We start from the raw sequence: 16,968 nt of genomic DNA, 5'->3' as shown, positions 1-16,968 counted from the left end.
TTGAATTTTTTGTCCTAAAAATATAATTTTTGAAATTTATTTCCTAACAATTTAATATTGTAACTTTTTTCCTGTAAATTTCATATTTTGCAACTACGGATATATAATTATTTTTTTTTAAATTAAAGAAAACATAGCTATTCAACAAAAATTAAATTTTTGTTAAAATTTTCAAAAAATTAAAATTTCAGATATTATTTTTTTTGGAAAAAAAATTGATAAATCCATAAATAATCACAGAAATTAAATTTTTGTAAACAAATTTCAAATATTATATCTTTTGCTTTGACGAAAAAAATTATATTTGAAAGCAAATATTCCCCCTTGTAAATGTGATTAGAACTTATAAAATTATGTATTACCTTATGATGACAGAAAGTGGTATTACACCTTTATTATTTTAACTTTATTACATCTTTAAATTACATCCACAGATTAAAAAGTAGGTATTAGGTAGAATGAATGATCCAAGAGGAAGTTACTCTTTTAGGTATTAATACGAGTCTAATCAAGATTAATAAATAAATCTCTCATCATCATGAAATGACTATTATCAGGGCGTCTGCAGGATTATTTTTTTTTGGAGGAGGCTTAGTTTTGGAATAAAAAAAAATAATATATTTTTTTTTTCCAAAATATTTTAAAAAAAAAAATTATTAAATCTACAGTTGTTCACACAAAATTAAATTTTAAAAAAAAATTCAAAAATCTACAGCTATTCACCTAAAATTAATTTTTTTGAATAAAAAATTCAAAAATCAACATTTGCTTACAAATATTTTATTTCAAATATTTAATTTTTTGGTTATAAAAAAATTCAAAAATCCACAGCTATTAACAAAAATTTTTAGAAAAATAATTTAAAAATCCATAGCTATTTATGAAAAATTTCAAAAAAACCATATTTATTTTCAAAAAAATTTAAAAAAAAATTTCAAATATCAAATTTTTTGAAAATAAATTTCCTATATCAAATTTTTTGAAAATAAATTTTTGTATCAAATTTCCTAGTAAAAAGCAAAAATTCCTTATTTTGCGGGGGTGGAAGGCTTCCCTCATTATAAGCTACATTTCCATTTATAAAATCAAACAAAAATAGCGACGTCATTAGGATGAACAGCTACATCGTACTTCTTTTTGAAGCACTCTATAAACAAATTCAAAGGACTTTCTGAGTCAAAGTCATGGGATTCATTGGTCGTTGATGCCCCTTTGTCTTCTTCTTTGGCTGATTTTTTTATTGGAGGTTTTTGTTGATTCTCTTCAGTGGCGTGATTACGATGTTGGGCATGACTTATTTTAAACAATTCCTTTCGAAGTTTCATGATTTCTTTATCTTTCTCACGAATTTCAGCTTGCGAAAATAACACTTCCTCCGTTTGAACTCCTGTATCTGACTGACTGCATATGGATTTATGACATTTTTTGGGATGAGGAATGACTTCTTTTAAAGGAGGTGGAGGATTATTTAAGTTGTTTTTTAAATCACTAATGACAGAGGTGAGATCCGAAATAATTAAAGATAGTCTATCTTGACCCAATTCTAATTTTTCTAATCTTTCCATGAGCAAATAGCCATTGATGGTCCGAGAGGCTGTGGAAGAAGAAGATGCGTTTGAAGGATTGGGATTACGATTATGATTGGTGGTGTGTCCTACGTAGTTATTGGGTAATGTTGGAGGATCCAAGTCCTCATCTGTTTGTACGTGGTGATGTCGTTGAGTGACGTGACCTAAATAATATGTAAATGAAACGATAAAATATATTAAAGATAATGTCGTGTGATTCCTTAAAATTACAACAATAGTTAAAAACATATTTTATGCTATACATTTTGTAATAATTCATTGTATTTATATATTTGATTACTGATACGTGACATTTGACCTTACCATGTGACTACGAAAACAAACAATTTAACATGATCATTGAAGAATATTTGAAGGAGAGCAGCTTAGCTGTCATGAGGTTTCACTAAAACAGCTGCGATGTTATGAGATGAAGGAAATAAACACAAATCCAAACTTTGTATTTAGCAATGATATAGGCAGGAATGAATCGGATGCCGATCCTCAATTTACTCCAATTCCAACTAGAACTAACATTTATTGTAACTTCAAAACAAATCCTCAGTGCTACTCTTCATCTATTACACACTACTGATTATTTTATACCTATTGTTTTCTCTTCAAGAATAAAATAATAATGATGGTGTATTCCTTCCAAATCAAGGAAGTTTTGGATTAAATTAGATTTTTTTGGTGGCAGGATCAAGGTTAATATAAATACAAGGTTATACCATTATGTAATAGGTTTTTGCCAAAATTTTCTATTTGATGTACCGTACCGACTGCTGGTCAAAACAGACAAATGACGTCATAGAGTATAACAGCAGTTCTCTACCAGTAACACTAAAGGAAGGCGATATATAGCTACTCTTGGTAACAAGGTTAATATAAATATAAGGTTATTCCATAACGCATGTACGACAAATGTATAATGGTTACGTGTTTTGTAAAAATATGTCTGTTTTGCACAGTAGTCCGTACGAAAATCAAATTGAAAATTCTTGCCCACACGATTGCATGATGATTTAACCTTGTTTTTTTTCAAAAAATTTAATATTTTCAATATCATTTTTGAAATTTTTTGCCCAAAATTTTTTATTTTTTCTAAGTAGGTAACTATGGATTTTTGAATTTTTTTCTAAAAAATTTAATTTTTCAATTTTTTCCCCCAAAAAATTTAATTTTTTGAGCGTAACTATATATTTTTTCGAAATAAAAATAAATAATAATAATAATTTTGTATGAAAAGCTATGGATTTTTGTAATTTCTTTCAAAAAATTTAATTTTCGGATTCTTTTTCAAAAAAATTCCAAAAAATAAGCCTTACTCAAAATAAAATCCTATGGACGCCCCTAGCAATTTTTCAATCCGGTTTTGGATTTATAAATATAAGATATCTTCTCTATAGTAAAAAAATAAGTTCAGTCTTTACGAATGAAATAACAAGATAGCTGCTTATAAAAGGAAAAATCTCTCTTCAGGTTTACAAACTAAAAAACCAAAAAACAAACAAATAAACGATCAATCTAAAAAGTGCAACCGATTAACATTAGTGATGTTCAAAAGTTAAAAAATATATAATTTAAACATCTTGCTCTATTTTTAATGACTAACTGAATTTTTTTTTTTTTAACAAAGCCTCGTACCAGGATTATATAAATATATTTGGGGATGTGGGGCTTTATTTGGAATTATTTTTTTAAAAAGTTTCAGAAATTAAAATTCTGGCTGTACTGCATAATTTAGTCAAATAACCTTTTTGTTAGAAAATAAATTCTTAAAAAAATTATTTTCCCCTTATTTTAGCTTAAATTTTTTTCATCCTGCCCAAGGCTTTTTGAAATACATTTACGACTCATGTTTGACTTCCACCACGCTTCTTAACAGTGACGTCAAAGAGTATAACTGTTAGCAAGAGTGGTTGTATATCGCCTTCCTTGGCTGTTACTGGTAGAGCACCACTGTTATACTCTATGATGTCATTTGTGTCTGTATTGCTCAGCAGTCGGTACGGTACATCAAATTGAAAATTATAGCAATCCAAATTACATGGATGTTCTGACCTTCTATTTCTATTACCTTAGCCTTGCCAATGTCCTTGTTTAGTTCCTTCACTTCCTCTCCTCTCGTCACTAGTTGTAGTCAAGTTAGTAAAATGTCAAAACAGCTTAGCAGCTCTTCTCTAAAGCATTCTTCAAATTGTCAGAGTTACCATGTTTTTTAATTTTTTTATTATTTGGCTCTTTAAAATGTCTCCAGTAACATTCAGTAATACATATAAAATGTTTCTAAAAAAGTTAATTTAATTAAATATCAACAAAGACTAGGAAAAGGGGCACAAAAAAATTATTAAAAGAAAATTTAACATTACTTTCTAAAAATATTTTTCTTTCCCTATGGTTTGGGAGGGAGCAGGTTGGCTGTTATGCCGTTTTATTAGCTCAGCTGCAATCACACATTAGATGAAGGAAACAAACATAAATCCCACTCCTTTTTGTATGAAAAGTCCGTGCAAAGTCCGAGAGATGGCACTACTGGCTTCTATTGAAAAACACACACCAACTTTCAGCCAGATCGGCTTATTTTTTCTGTCTTGCATTCGTTTGAATCGATGAATCGGTAGAAAAGATTATAGCGGCTGTCTTTTGTATTTGCAAGTAATAATCCTCATCGACTATATGGAAAAGAAACTATTACAGGTGCATATTATTCATCATTACCGTACCGTTTGAAAAGCGAGCTGCAAGAAAAACACCACCATTGGCCCACAAAAAAGTCATTTTCCATTACGACAATGTATCAGCTCACACCTTATCATTTGTCGTCGCAAAGTTAATGGAAATAGGGCTCCAATTCGAGATGCCCACAGCAATAGTGATATTACACACCTTCACTCTTCAGTCATCCATTCCTTATCATGGATTTTATTATTGATTTCTGGCGTAGTAATCTCAACAGTCGTCCAGAATGTTCACTTATGCTTATATGTCCACTCCATTTTTTTAAAACCACTTATAAGCTGTTCTAATTGAACGTGTAGAGTCCCCATAATATTTATAAAGCTTATTTTTAGTCTCTTGAGGCTCTTTGCGGTTCACAAAGTAATGTTTAATCAACAAACGAAATTATTTTTCGTTCATTTAAAAAATTAATCACTCCACTTCCTCAATTAATATGAATGCCAAATAGGAAGAAATAGAGAGGATCTGACTGAAAGTTGGTGTGAGATTTTCCAAAAGATACTACACACTAAACATGTATCCTCAATACGCGCCAGTAGTGCTATTTCTTGGACTTTGAACGGACTTTTTAAACAACCCTCGTAGCAGGGCTATGGACACTGGAATTACTCCGATGTGGATCCTCAATTCTACTCCAACAAGTTCTTAAACTTATAACTCCTCGTGCAATCCCTAGCATTACTCTTCATTATCTATAAGCTCTCACACTTTATACTTAGATGTTCCCTCCTCAAAAAGGAAGAAATAATAATAGTATATATAAAAAAAAAAAAAACTATTTAGGCTACAACAATTACAAGTATCACACTCTTCTAAGCCTATATATTTTCAACTATAAAAATTAAATATTACAATTCACCTAGTGAATTTTATTTTTTATAAAAATAGTCTATACATTACCTGCAACTCCATCATCTGGTGCGAAAGAAATCTTTGTCGTTTTGCTCATACTTTCTACTATTAAGTATTATAATCTAAAAAAAAGTAAACACATGAATATAAGTATAATATATAAGATGCTTAATTATTGTTATAAATGTATTTGTGGTTTTGGCTCCAAATTAACCAATGGGGCATGTACGTTGTTTACTTGTTCGTAGTTTATTTACATCGTTCAAGATAGCAGCACCGTCTTGCATTCATTACACTATGCAACAAAATGAATATCATGGAGCGCCCGCAGGCTAAAACCGATATTGATTATTGTGATTGAAACCGTAGAAGTAGAAAATGACCATTAAAACTTTCAACCTCTATAGATTTGGCTTTCAAGGCCTCATTTTAAAATCAAATTTTTAACTTTTAAAGTGTTGAATTGGTTATTAGTTTATAATTAATAATATATACTAATATAATTAATAATTTATATACAAGGGATTAAAACAAGTTTATAGATACTTTATATTCAAATTAATTGATAGCTATAAACTCATAAGCGGTTCAATCCCCCGTAATATTATTGTAATTTATATTCACGCAACCTAACCCATTTAATTTATTAAATTTTTTTATGAATTTTAAAAATTAAATTGACCAAATAAATATAAATCAAAAGCAACCTTTTTTAAAGGCAATAAAAAAGAAGAAATATAAGGTCTATTTTATGACTTTAGCCAGAATATAAAGCACTTCATTAGTTTTTAGGTAAGGTCTTTCAATTTACGCAACTTTTCTTGGTTATATACATTGTTTATTTATTCTAATCAAGATAAAGTAATAAATAATTCATTTTCTCAATACTGAAATGTTTGTATCAATTTGTTATTATTTTTTTTTCATCTATATGGTTTTTTCATGTCAAATTGAATTGGTGTTCTACCCTAAAAAAGGATTTAAAGACCATATAACCTTAAATGTCTAAAGTTTTAATGACCATTTTTGCTTCAAAAAGAATAATAAATATGGCTTTTAGCCTTTGGGGAAAAATGCTTTTGTATGGTTTTATCATTTAATAATAATTTGGTTGCTGATTGCTTAAGATTAGTAAGAGGTCTAGTACTTACTTAAGAGCGGTCCGATCGGTCCTGGGACCTGTCCTTTGGACCGGTCATTATCTGACAACCCTTGGAATTTTTTCATAAACACTACTTAGTTATACAATTTATTTCATTATATAACAGGACAATGAAAAAGGAAAAACACACTCAACGATCATCAATTTTACTGTCTTTAAGGACTAGCAAGTGAGATGGACTGAATGGAACAAGATTTGACTGGTCCCATGCGGGCTTTTCGTCTTAATTAAGGACCAACACATCACTAATTATGGGTACAAAAGAAACTGGGCTCCATTTTCTATTGCTTACTGCTTAAGAATTTGTCTATTTGTAATTCAATTACATTATTTATGCACATAATTTATTATTATTAATTGATGAATATTTCTTTGGCCTGGATCCTTAAATTTATTATTTAATCAAGTGTCAATTTTTAGGGTTTTAATTTTTACTATATATTTTCAGGGAAAAAATCTTTTAAAATAAAATTTTTACATCCATTTTACTGTAAAAAAATTTCATTCTGACCAAAAAAGTTATATAAAAAGCAAAATTGCCCCTGACATACATACAACCCAATATTTCATTGACATATTGGAGTCAATTATAGGTTTTCAATAGAAATTTGTGGAATGACTTATGGATTTTAGCAATAGTTTAAAACTTTTATTTTGATCTAATAGACTTATCTTGGCCCCGATATGCCCTATTTCAAATAAAATCTGTCAATTACGTATTCTTTTATTGTGACAATCAATTTAGTGCAATTTACAGATAAAAATATTATTTTTTGTTGATAGAATTTACGATCATTTGTGTAATAACACAAATGTAATCCACACTCAATTTGGAGAAAATTCATTCTAGCTTGCTTTTGTGATGAGAGCCAACATATTTTATAGTTAAAAATATATGATATAGGTACAAAGTATATATTTTATACTATAACTCATTATTAAAACTAAAATATGTGGATCATACACGCCCTTACTTTGATCATATAATACAAACTTTTCTTCGAAAAGAAAGAGAAACAAATTGTTTGCAGCCTAAAAGGCTGAATCTCTAATTCAACCCATCAACGTTCAAAACCTTGATTAAGAGGAAATAAAGCAGAAATATCTACATCTAACAACCAAATACACAATATATATTTGTGCATTCAGGGATGTCTGCAGAAGGGTGGCCTGGAGGGTCTGTAGCCTCCCAAAAAAAAAAAAAATAAGGAATTTTTATTTTTTACTAGAACTTTTTTTTTTTTTAATCAGAATGAAAAAATTTTACGCGAAAATAGAGTTAATTTTTTATAGATGAAACGTTTATCATCTTAAAAAAGATCATTCTGGTAAATTATGCAGCAGAGCAAAAGCATTAAATTTTTTACGAATAAATATTTTTTAATTGGTTTTCCATAAAATTTAATAATTGAAATGAAATTTGAATTTTTTTTTTCAAACATTTAATTTTTTGTGAATAGTTTTGAGTTTCTGATTTTTTTTTCTAAAAATGTAATATTTGAAATTAAATTTTTGAAACTTTTATCCAAAAATATATTTTTTGTAAATATCTGTGGATTTGGGAATTTTTTTTTTTGTACAGCTATGGATTTTGGAATTTTTTTCCTTAAAAATCAAATATTTATTAATTAATTTTTGAAATTATTTATCCAAAATATTGATGAAATTACTTTAAACAAATAGTACTATTTTTAATAATAATTTTTGCTATTCTGCTAGAAATATAAATATAGAAAACAACGCTACACTGTAACACGTGTACGACTGATATTTGACTTACACCACGCTTTTAACATTGCCGACATAGTAGATGAGTTGTTGCATGTTTGTCAAAATTTAATTTTCCTGCCTAGCTGTCTGTACGATACATTAAATTGAAAATTCTTGCAATAGTGACGTCATAGGCTATGAGTGGTCACGTGTTTTGTAGAAATCTGCATCTGTTGGTCTGCAGTCGGTACAATACATCAGATTGAAAATTCTAGCAAGCCTGATTACATGTTGGTCTAACCTTGCATTTTGCTTTAATAATATAATGATAACTTCCCAATAAATACTATTCATAGTTACACTATGTTTTTCATGAGCTCATCAAACCTATCTTCTCAATATTTAGATATTCTCTCCTCAATAATGAAAGAATACTAATAAAAATTATGTATTTATTTTATTACGATGTGATGAGCCAGAGAGCTCTTTAGTCTCTAGAGTCCTCACTAACTGTGCTTTACCTACACACGCTCGTTGTTAAACCAAAGGCGTCCACAGGATAATTGATATGAATAGATATATATATAATTATTTTTTTTGGGCAAAAATTAAAGGGGGTTAATTTTGGAATTTTTTGTAAACTTTGTTTTTGAAAAATTACAAAATTAAATTTTTTCGAAAAAAATTACAAAAATTAAATTGTTTCGAAAAAAATTTCACAAATCCACAGCTATTTAAAAAAATAATACTTTGATTGTGAAAAATATTAAATTGTTTCGAAAAAATTTCTGAAATATTTTTCCTCAAAAAATTAAATTGTTTGAAAAAAAAAATTCAAACATTACATTTTTAGAAAAAAACTCCAAAATCCATAGCTATTTGCAGAAAATTAATTTTTTGGGAAAAAATTTCAAAAATCCAACCTTTTTCAAAATATAATTTTTTGGGAAATTTTTTTCCTAATTTAATTTTTAATATTAAATTTTCTTAATTTGAGAGGGGGGACTATACCCTCTCCAGCCCAGCCCCTGTAGACGCCCCTGAAACTTCATCTCAAGTCACAATCATTGTTTTATATATGTACTTCCGTCTTTTTTTCTTTTATTAATGAATTAGTTTGTTGAAAAAATGAGTCTTCATCCGACACTCAAACATACATACAGACAAACAGAAAGATCAAACTTTGTTTTATTAATATTGATAAAGAAAACTAATCATTTTTCTCTTGATAAGAAAAATTGTTGTCAAAAAATTATATAGGCTCTAATTGCACTCATATGCATTGTACACTGTACAGGAAGTTTTGTAACAATAAAAATTAGGTTAATATTATTTAACTGGAATTTTTTTTAGTAATGAAAGGATTTACTTGTGACAAATTGTAAATAGATTTCATTATTGAAACCTGCTACATATTTAATAAAAAAGACAAGTTGCGAAATGTTAATTAAAATAACATAAAAAGTTTCTAATAAATAGTTTAGAAAGAAAAATGAATTGATAAAAGTAGAAAGTTTTTTGATTAAGTAATTTCCAATATTAAATTCAAATTATTATCATTTTTATGATGAACAAAAAGTTTAATAATGAAAAACTTTAAGAACAAAAATCCTTGTAGATGCATATTTTTTTAATAAATCTTTTTTTAAATTATACATAGAATATTTTTTTATAATATAAGTTATAATATTCTTCATCACTATGTATTATGAATAAGCACAAGGGTCTAAAGAAGATTCGTTTATCATCATTTTTCAGCCTAAAATTGAAATATATCGAATTCAGAATCAATATAAATACTTTTTAATTATAAAAACACTTTTATATAAGTTTCAGTAATCCTAATTTTAATTTTGGGATTGTTTTAAGAATAGAAAATAACTTTGAACGATAATAGTCTCGAATTAGTATAATCACAGATATTTCAGAATTCAGATGATTGAAAGAAAAACTGAGATCAGTTTTGGATTTTGCATTCATAGATAAATTGGATAATTGTCTTCAATTTATTTGTAGAAAAGTTCCCCTGAGTTATTAATTAATCAACACTTAATGATTTTGAATTTGCGGCAAATTATTTAACATTTTATGTAATAAATTTGGAGTAATATGAAGCCGACTCATAGTCACATATCATTACTGCATGAATCTTCATCAAATTTATAATTATATTTTTCGTAAAAATGTCCTTTTGGGGAAGTGGTCATTCGGCCCAAAGTGGCTGCGCACGATTTGAATTGACAAATGCTAACTTGGGTTGAATCCCAAGAGCCTAATAAAATTAGGGCCCACTGATGAGCTGAAATTTATAGCTTTATTATTTATGTGGTTATGAGAGCCTACAAATATTTTCAGCTCCTCACCTTACGTATTATTAAGCTAAAACAGCTCTACATATGCCTGTATTGGCTTCTATTAAGTAAATACATATATCTTATTTGTTTGATGACTTTTTTTACATGCAGACCCGTTTTGACAGAAGATTTATATATAAAATATTAATATAATGGAAACTTGCTATGAATATGCACAGATGATCTCATATGACTTTAATTGAAAACCAATGCATTAAGTTAAACAAAAAATGTTCAAAATCTAAGTATTAAACAGAAATAACTTAGTGTATAATATATTATTTTTATATGAATTAAAATTTATTTTAAAAAGCGGAAAAGTTTGTAAAACTGTATGACTTTATCTATTGACATTTCAAATAAATAATATAATATTTGCACACTTATTATGTTGATTTACTAGATATAAAAATTATATTTAGTCTTTAAATGCTTCTCAGCTATAATATTATAGAAAAAGAATTCATGTGATGTGTCTGTTCTAATACAATCTTGAACAAAAATCTAGTACCCGGGAAAATCTTTGTATTTTTTTATTACTTCGTTAACACAATAATATAGTGTGTATTGTGTTGTTAGCTGTCGATGTTTCTATTTTTCCCCTCTCTCCTAATCAGAGTACTGAACGTTGATTGATTTAATTAGAATGGGTTCTATTTATGTCGTAAACAATTCTCTACAAGTTTTGAATAATCCTTCCAAAGTTGAGAAGAATTGGCTAGCACATATACTTGCTAATTTAAAATTAAAAATCCCCCGGGCTTGAATGGTCATCGGGCTCATCATATGCTATGACGTCCCGTATAACGGATCTCTGGTTCGCCTTTGGTAGTATACATACAGCTAAATAATTCCTAGACACATTTGAGTCAATTAAAGACTCTGTATTCAAATTTATGGGGTGAGTAAAATACTCAAGAATTATAGCTAGAGATTATAACCTTTAATTGATTTATATGACTTAAATTGGCCCCAATATAGTCCCGATTACAATTTCATTCTGTCCAAAAAGTACCGGGAGTTGTTAAATAAAACACAAATTTCACATTTAATCATTAAAATTTATTTTTTCACCTTAAAAGTAATCTCCATTGGATACATTACACATATGTCAACGGCTTTTTTTCCATTCCTTGAAAAATATTTTATAGGCACTTTTTGCCATTGCCTTTAACTCCTTCCACCAATTTTGTTTTAGGGTTTCAATAGACTCAAAGCGGATTCCACAGAGTGGCAAGCTAAGTTTGGGGAACAAAAAAAGTCACACGGAGCTAAATTAGGTCAATATGTTGGTTAATCGAGGGTATTTGTTTGCGTATTTGTCTTTGAATTCGCTCACAATCGTGGTTCTGTGCGATGGCGCGTAATCAAACGTTGTTGCAAGCAAACTTGTATAAAGATCGCGCTCAAACATGGTATCATTATGAAAGACAGTTTTGCCGTCTATACAAAAAATGTAAAAAGCTTTTACATTTAATTTTTATGTATTGTTAAAAAGTTCATTTATAAAAATATATATTAAATAGATTTGTATAAATTAAAAATACCTTTTTGTATGGTTTTACTCATTCTATAGGTCGATTTGTAGATGTATTGAACTTATGCATTAACTCAACTTATATTGAAACAAGGCAAATATGACGTCATTGCATTTAATCTGATTTATATTTGATTAAACCTTGGTGAAACCAGGCCATAATGTGTGTATTATTTTATCAATAAAAATTAAAAATGTGTAAGAGGAGAAAAGTCAAGAAAATTGTCAAAAAATTGGGAAAATATGACAAGTTAAATTCAAGGCTGGGCCTTTATCGGTCTAGTGGCTCAAACGGTTTCGGTTTTTGTACCGCTTGAACTGGAACAGACAAAGTCGAACCGCGACCACAATACATTGGTTATAGGTTCATGTGCTTTTGTTCCATATAGAATATATTTAACAAAATACGATATATATTTAAAAAAATGAATTAGCTAATCAATAAGTCAATTTTCCGATTTTTTTTGTGCAATTACTGCGTTTCCTAATGGTATTTTTTTACGTCGCTAGGGTGATACAGTTGTATCTGAGCTCCAAATAGCTAAGGGCTTCTTATGGATCTGGAAAAGTGGTTTTATGCACCAGACGGTGTAAATAAAAGATGGAAGGGTGGGGTAGATTATGGATCCAGGTCCGCTACTAAGCTTGTCAGGGGTTTATTATATAATAAATATAATATTTCTTATGGCAGAGTTTCCAAAATTTAGTATGCCAGGGCCACCTACATTAATACATTTTTAGCTGAGGCCCCCTTTATACGAAATATATGTAGACTGAAAGCAATCCTCGATTCTCCATCTTCCTGTGCCCCCCCCTCTAGCCTCCCATCACGGCCCACTTTGAAAACTATTTTCTTAAGTAACTTTAGTTTTAGGGGCCTTGTTTTAAGTGCCTGTTACCAACTGTGTCTGTATAAAAAAGAACCGAAACCGAAGACCGGAACTAAGACGGATAAAGCTGAACCGAGACAGATACCGAAACCGTTCAAACGAAAGAACCAAGACTGGGACCGATAGAGCCACTGAGCCGGAACTATCCACAATCTTACATGATTAAATTAAATTACAAACAAAATCCATATAGTTCAAATTTATTGTCAGCTGAAAGCAGGTATGGTTAACAGCTATTTCCCAAACGTTATATTTTATTTTTAAGTGTTATATATTATATTTTTAAGTGTTATATTATATTTTTAAGTGTGAGAGAAAAGTTAAAATTCAATGATCCCAAGCTTTTAATGATTAGGAAAGAACAACTCTAGGACATGGATCGGCAACTTTTTGGAGAGTAGGCGCCAAAATAGCTATGTAGTGTCATGGCAGATGGCCAAATAGCTATCACTGCAGAATCATGGTGGAAAACCTTTTTATTGAATATATAATTAATTTTCTGGGTGTTTAGAGAAAAGAAGGATTCAATATAACTTGATTTAAATTATAACCTTATTTTTTACTACAGGAATTATTATAAACAAATTAAAAATATACACAATTTAAAAAAAAATCTAAAAAAAACAAAAGTAAGAAAAATACAAATTATTTAATGAGACAATTTTTTCTGCTTAATTTGTTATATTTTTTCTATATCAGGTGAAATACTTGTCGATGACAGGAGCAAAATATTATCCAGGTGATCGTCACGCAATATTGTTCTCAAATTACTTTTAGTGTATTTCATTTTGGAAAAAAATTGTCCACAAGTATTTGTGCTTCCAAACAATTACATCATCATTTTTGCGTTATTAATAATATTTTTCAATTGGTAATCTATATTTTTTGTAGAAGTCACAAGTGAAACGTCGATTTCAAAGATTCATTACATTGCAAGTCAATTAATTCCACTTGATATTCTTCTGGTACTTGCTCCATATCTGCTTTGTAAACTTATTTATATGAAATTGGACTTTACTTGGATTCGTTATCATACGAATTCAGACTTACAGTGATTTGGACTCAGAGTAGTTTTGGAATAGCTGTCATTTGCCTACAAAATTGTATAAATATCTTTCACTCTTGAACAATAACTTAATATAATTTTAGCAATACCGTTTCATATTACGTTTGTACTAGCAGCTATATTGGTATATTAATATGTATATTTTACTATGGCCCAAAAATATATATCTCTATTTAAAAACTTACAAATTGAGGACAGTTGGTAAAATACAGCTTATATTTGACAATTTTTATAACTTCAGTTAACGATGTTCAATTTTGGTATCGAATCAAACTTGGTTGTAATCAACATCAATAAATAACTATATCGTATATATATTTTGTTCTAATATTCTATTTGCTCAGAGCAGTAGTACTCGAGTCTGGGCTCGATCTTGAGCTTTTTTATGGACTCAGATAATGAGGACTTGAGTTTTACTCGGACAAGGTTGACACGAATATAGTTCTGGATGCTATCTATTAACAGCAAAAATGAGCACTTTTATCAGAAGCTGAATAGTAAAATCAATGTAAATAACTACCCAACAATCAAAATGGGGCTCGTATGTAACATTATAAACAGGTATACCAAAAACTCGTAGACCAGAGCATTACTTTCTATGTAATTATTCAGGGTATGCAAGCAAAACGTGGACTGTTAATTATTGTTTATTTTGGCATTATTATGAAAAGGTTGAGTGATTTTTGATATTATATTTCCGCCTTCTTTTTTACATAAACAAACTATACCAATCATTTAGTCATTTAATCATCATGAACGAGCAGCAAGCAAAAAAGGAAGTGCATCTCAGATCTCCTTGATGCTGGAGTTGATGTGATGAAGATTACAGACATTGTTAAGTGTTCTAGGAGCCTGATTTTTAAGTTGGCCGAGCCGAAAAAAGAAAAAAATGGAGAAGATCTCTTCAGGATGTTAGGAAGTGGAGGGTATAATTTAAAGAGAGATATGAAGTTTTGTTAGGTATGAAGTAGAATATAAAGGAGGATCCCACTTAGTAGATGAATCGCCTCGCCAACGACTTCTGTGTGGCTCCTAGGAACGACTTCTGTGTGGCTGAAAGCCAGGAGGCAGGAAAATCATAGATCAAGGGGAGTTGTGAAAATTTTCTTTGACAAGAAGATTTTCACATTTGATCATTGGGACAACGCGGAACGACTACTGGCTTGTGAAAACAAAAGAAGAGGTCAAAGGGGTTTACCACACCAAATATGTAGCACAATTAATGGTCTTCGGAGTTGTGGGCTTTGGTTCTTTTTCAAGGTTGGACAGAAAATTGACCAGGAGGCCTACTAGTATAAGGTTCTTAGTTGCACCATCTTGTCATGGCTGAAGACCAACTACCCAGAGGGTAACTACGTGTGGACTCAGCACAGCACCCCTCTCACACGTCCGCCAAGTGCCAAAAGTTAACCAATATGGCTCGATTCTGGTCCAAAGAGATATGGACCACTTCCTCATCAGATTTGAGCCCACTGGACTTTTCTATATGGGGTACTTTGTAGAGGGAAACCAACAGTACCTGACACCCAAATGTGGACTCACTGAAGAGGCTACATGGCATGGGGACAACTTGTCAGAGGAGTTTGTCATCAACTCCTGCATGGGATTCAGACGACGTATAAAGGCTGTGATTGATAATGAAGTTGGCCATATTGAGTCAAAATGTTTTGCAAAAATCTTGTAAATATACTTTGCCTACATTATTTTTTTGCCTATTAATGGAAATATAAAATTATTGATGTATTTTTAAATCCATCTCCTACCCTACCTACCCTGTATAAAATTATACTTATTTTCCTATTGTGAGCAGAAATAGAAGTAGAATTTTTTCTATTTACAGAGTTGTATAATTGGAATAACTATTTCTATCGTACTCAATATAGTTTAAAAAAATGTTTCAGTCTATTCAAATATTTAGTTAACTATTCATTTAATTTAAGTGTGTGTAACTAAGCTCTAAGATTTATATCCAACTCTTTCCATTCATTTTGAAGGAAGAAACAAAGGAAGTTAATCTCTGAGTATATCTACTAGTGCTGGTATTCAGTCTAAAAACCCTAGACCGGTCTGAGACTGTAATGATGTTTTGTGGAGTTAACTAGTTCTGCCTAAACATAAAAAAATTTGTTCTTACCCGGTCTCAAAGAAAAATTTGGTCTACATACATCCGTCAAAATTGCACCTTTCTATCTCCTTAAGCCAACAGTCGCGTTTCGCTTCTTGGTTTAAAGCTTCAGTTATATGTATTCTTCTTTTTTTTTTTTTTTTTTTTAATATGACGTGCAGAGCTCCAACTACAATCTCTTGTTGCTAAAGTAACATTCATTATTATATATTAACACTCCCCTTTTATTTTTATTATGACACACTGAGCTATAGCTACACACACCCTTTGCTACTTTGTTATTTCTGAGATCAAGTACTCATACAGTTCAAAGTTACAAAATGCACATTCAAAAATTATTTTACAGCAAACATTTATTTTATTGTACACTAACTTTTAGTCTTGATTTGACTACTTTAATCTTCAATTTTGAATATTTTTAACATTATAAGAAGAGTCGACATTGTTAAGGAGATCTAAGGGACTGGTTGATGTTATGTATTGTCTTTTATATACTTTTAGATAATGACGTAGGGATTTGTTTTAAATAGATAGTAATGTACCTTGTGTTTTACGAGTTGATATATTTTGATAGTTATATGTATGTACATCCTTTTAAGTGTAATCCCTTATAGAATATATGTTTTAGTGTATGATTGTACCCCCAATCCAAAGGTGTTCTTATTGGATTTACTCTGGTCCGTTACTTCCGTCTGTTGGTGGTGTTCGTAGAACATTATAGTTGAATGATGAATAAATAGGTTTCTGACTCTTGGTTTATTTGAAATACAGTAATTAGTTTTTGTGTTCACAATTTAATGTTTTTGGAGCTGAAATATGTTTTAAAAAATCTAATGTTTTTGCTACGTGAACACTAATTAGGCCTAACATTTAAAAAATATAACAATTTACTGCAAATTCGGTCCCATTCAAGAGCCTCTGTGGATTACCTGAAAGGCATTCCACCAATGAAAACAAACACT

The 16,968-nt window shown here is 29.8% G+C and overlaps 1 protein-coding gene across 1 annotated transcript in view; it reads right to left on the bottom strand.

Annotated features, from left to right (window-relative positions):
• Positions 1 to 371: 371 nt before the first annotated feature.
• The window catches only part of LOC121118089 (uncharacterized), a 77,508-nt gene continuing 60,911 nt past the window's right edge, over positions 372 to 16,968 (bottom strand). The window contains exons 2-3 of the mRNA XM_040712632.2: positions 5,211 to 5,284; positions 372 to 1,732 (exon numbers count right to left, since the gene is read on the bottom strand). Of these exons, the coding sequence (XP_040568566.1) occupies positions 1,086 to 1,732; positions 5,211 to 5,259 (696 nt within the window). The 5' untranslated portion in view covers positions 5,260 to 5,284 and the 3' untranslated portion in view covers positions 372 to 1,085. The remainder of the gene's footprint in view (positions 1,733 to 5,210; positions 5,285 to 16,968) is intronic.

The sequence above is a fragment of the Lepeophtheirus salmonis genome, chromosome 5, assembly GCF_016086655.4.
Source record: "Lepeophtheirus salmonis chromosome 5, UVic_Lsal_1.4, whole genome shotgun sequence".
In the NCBI taxonomy this organism is placed as follows: Eukaryota; Metazoa; Arthropoda; class Copepoda; order Siphonostomatoida; family Caligidae; genus Lepeophtheirus; species Lepeophtheirus salmonis.
This window is presented reverse-complemented; position numbering and strand designations above follow the sequence as displayed.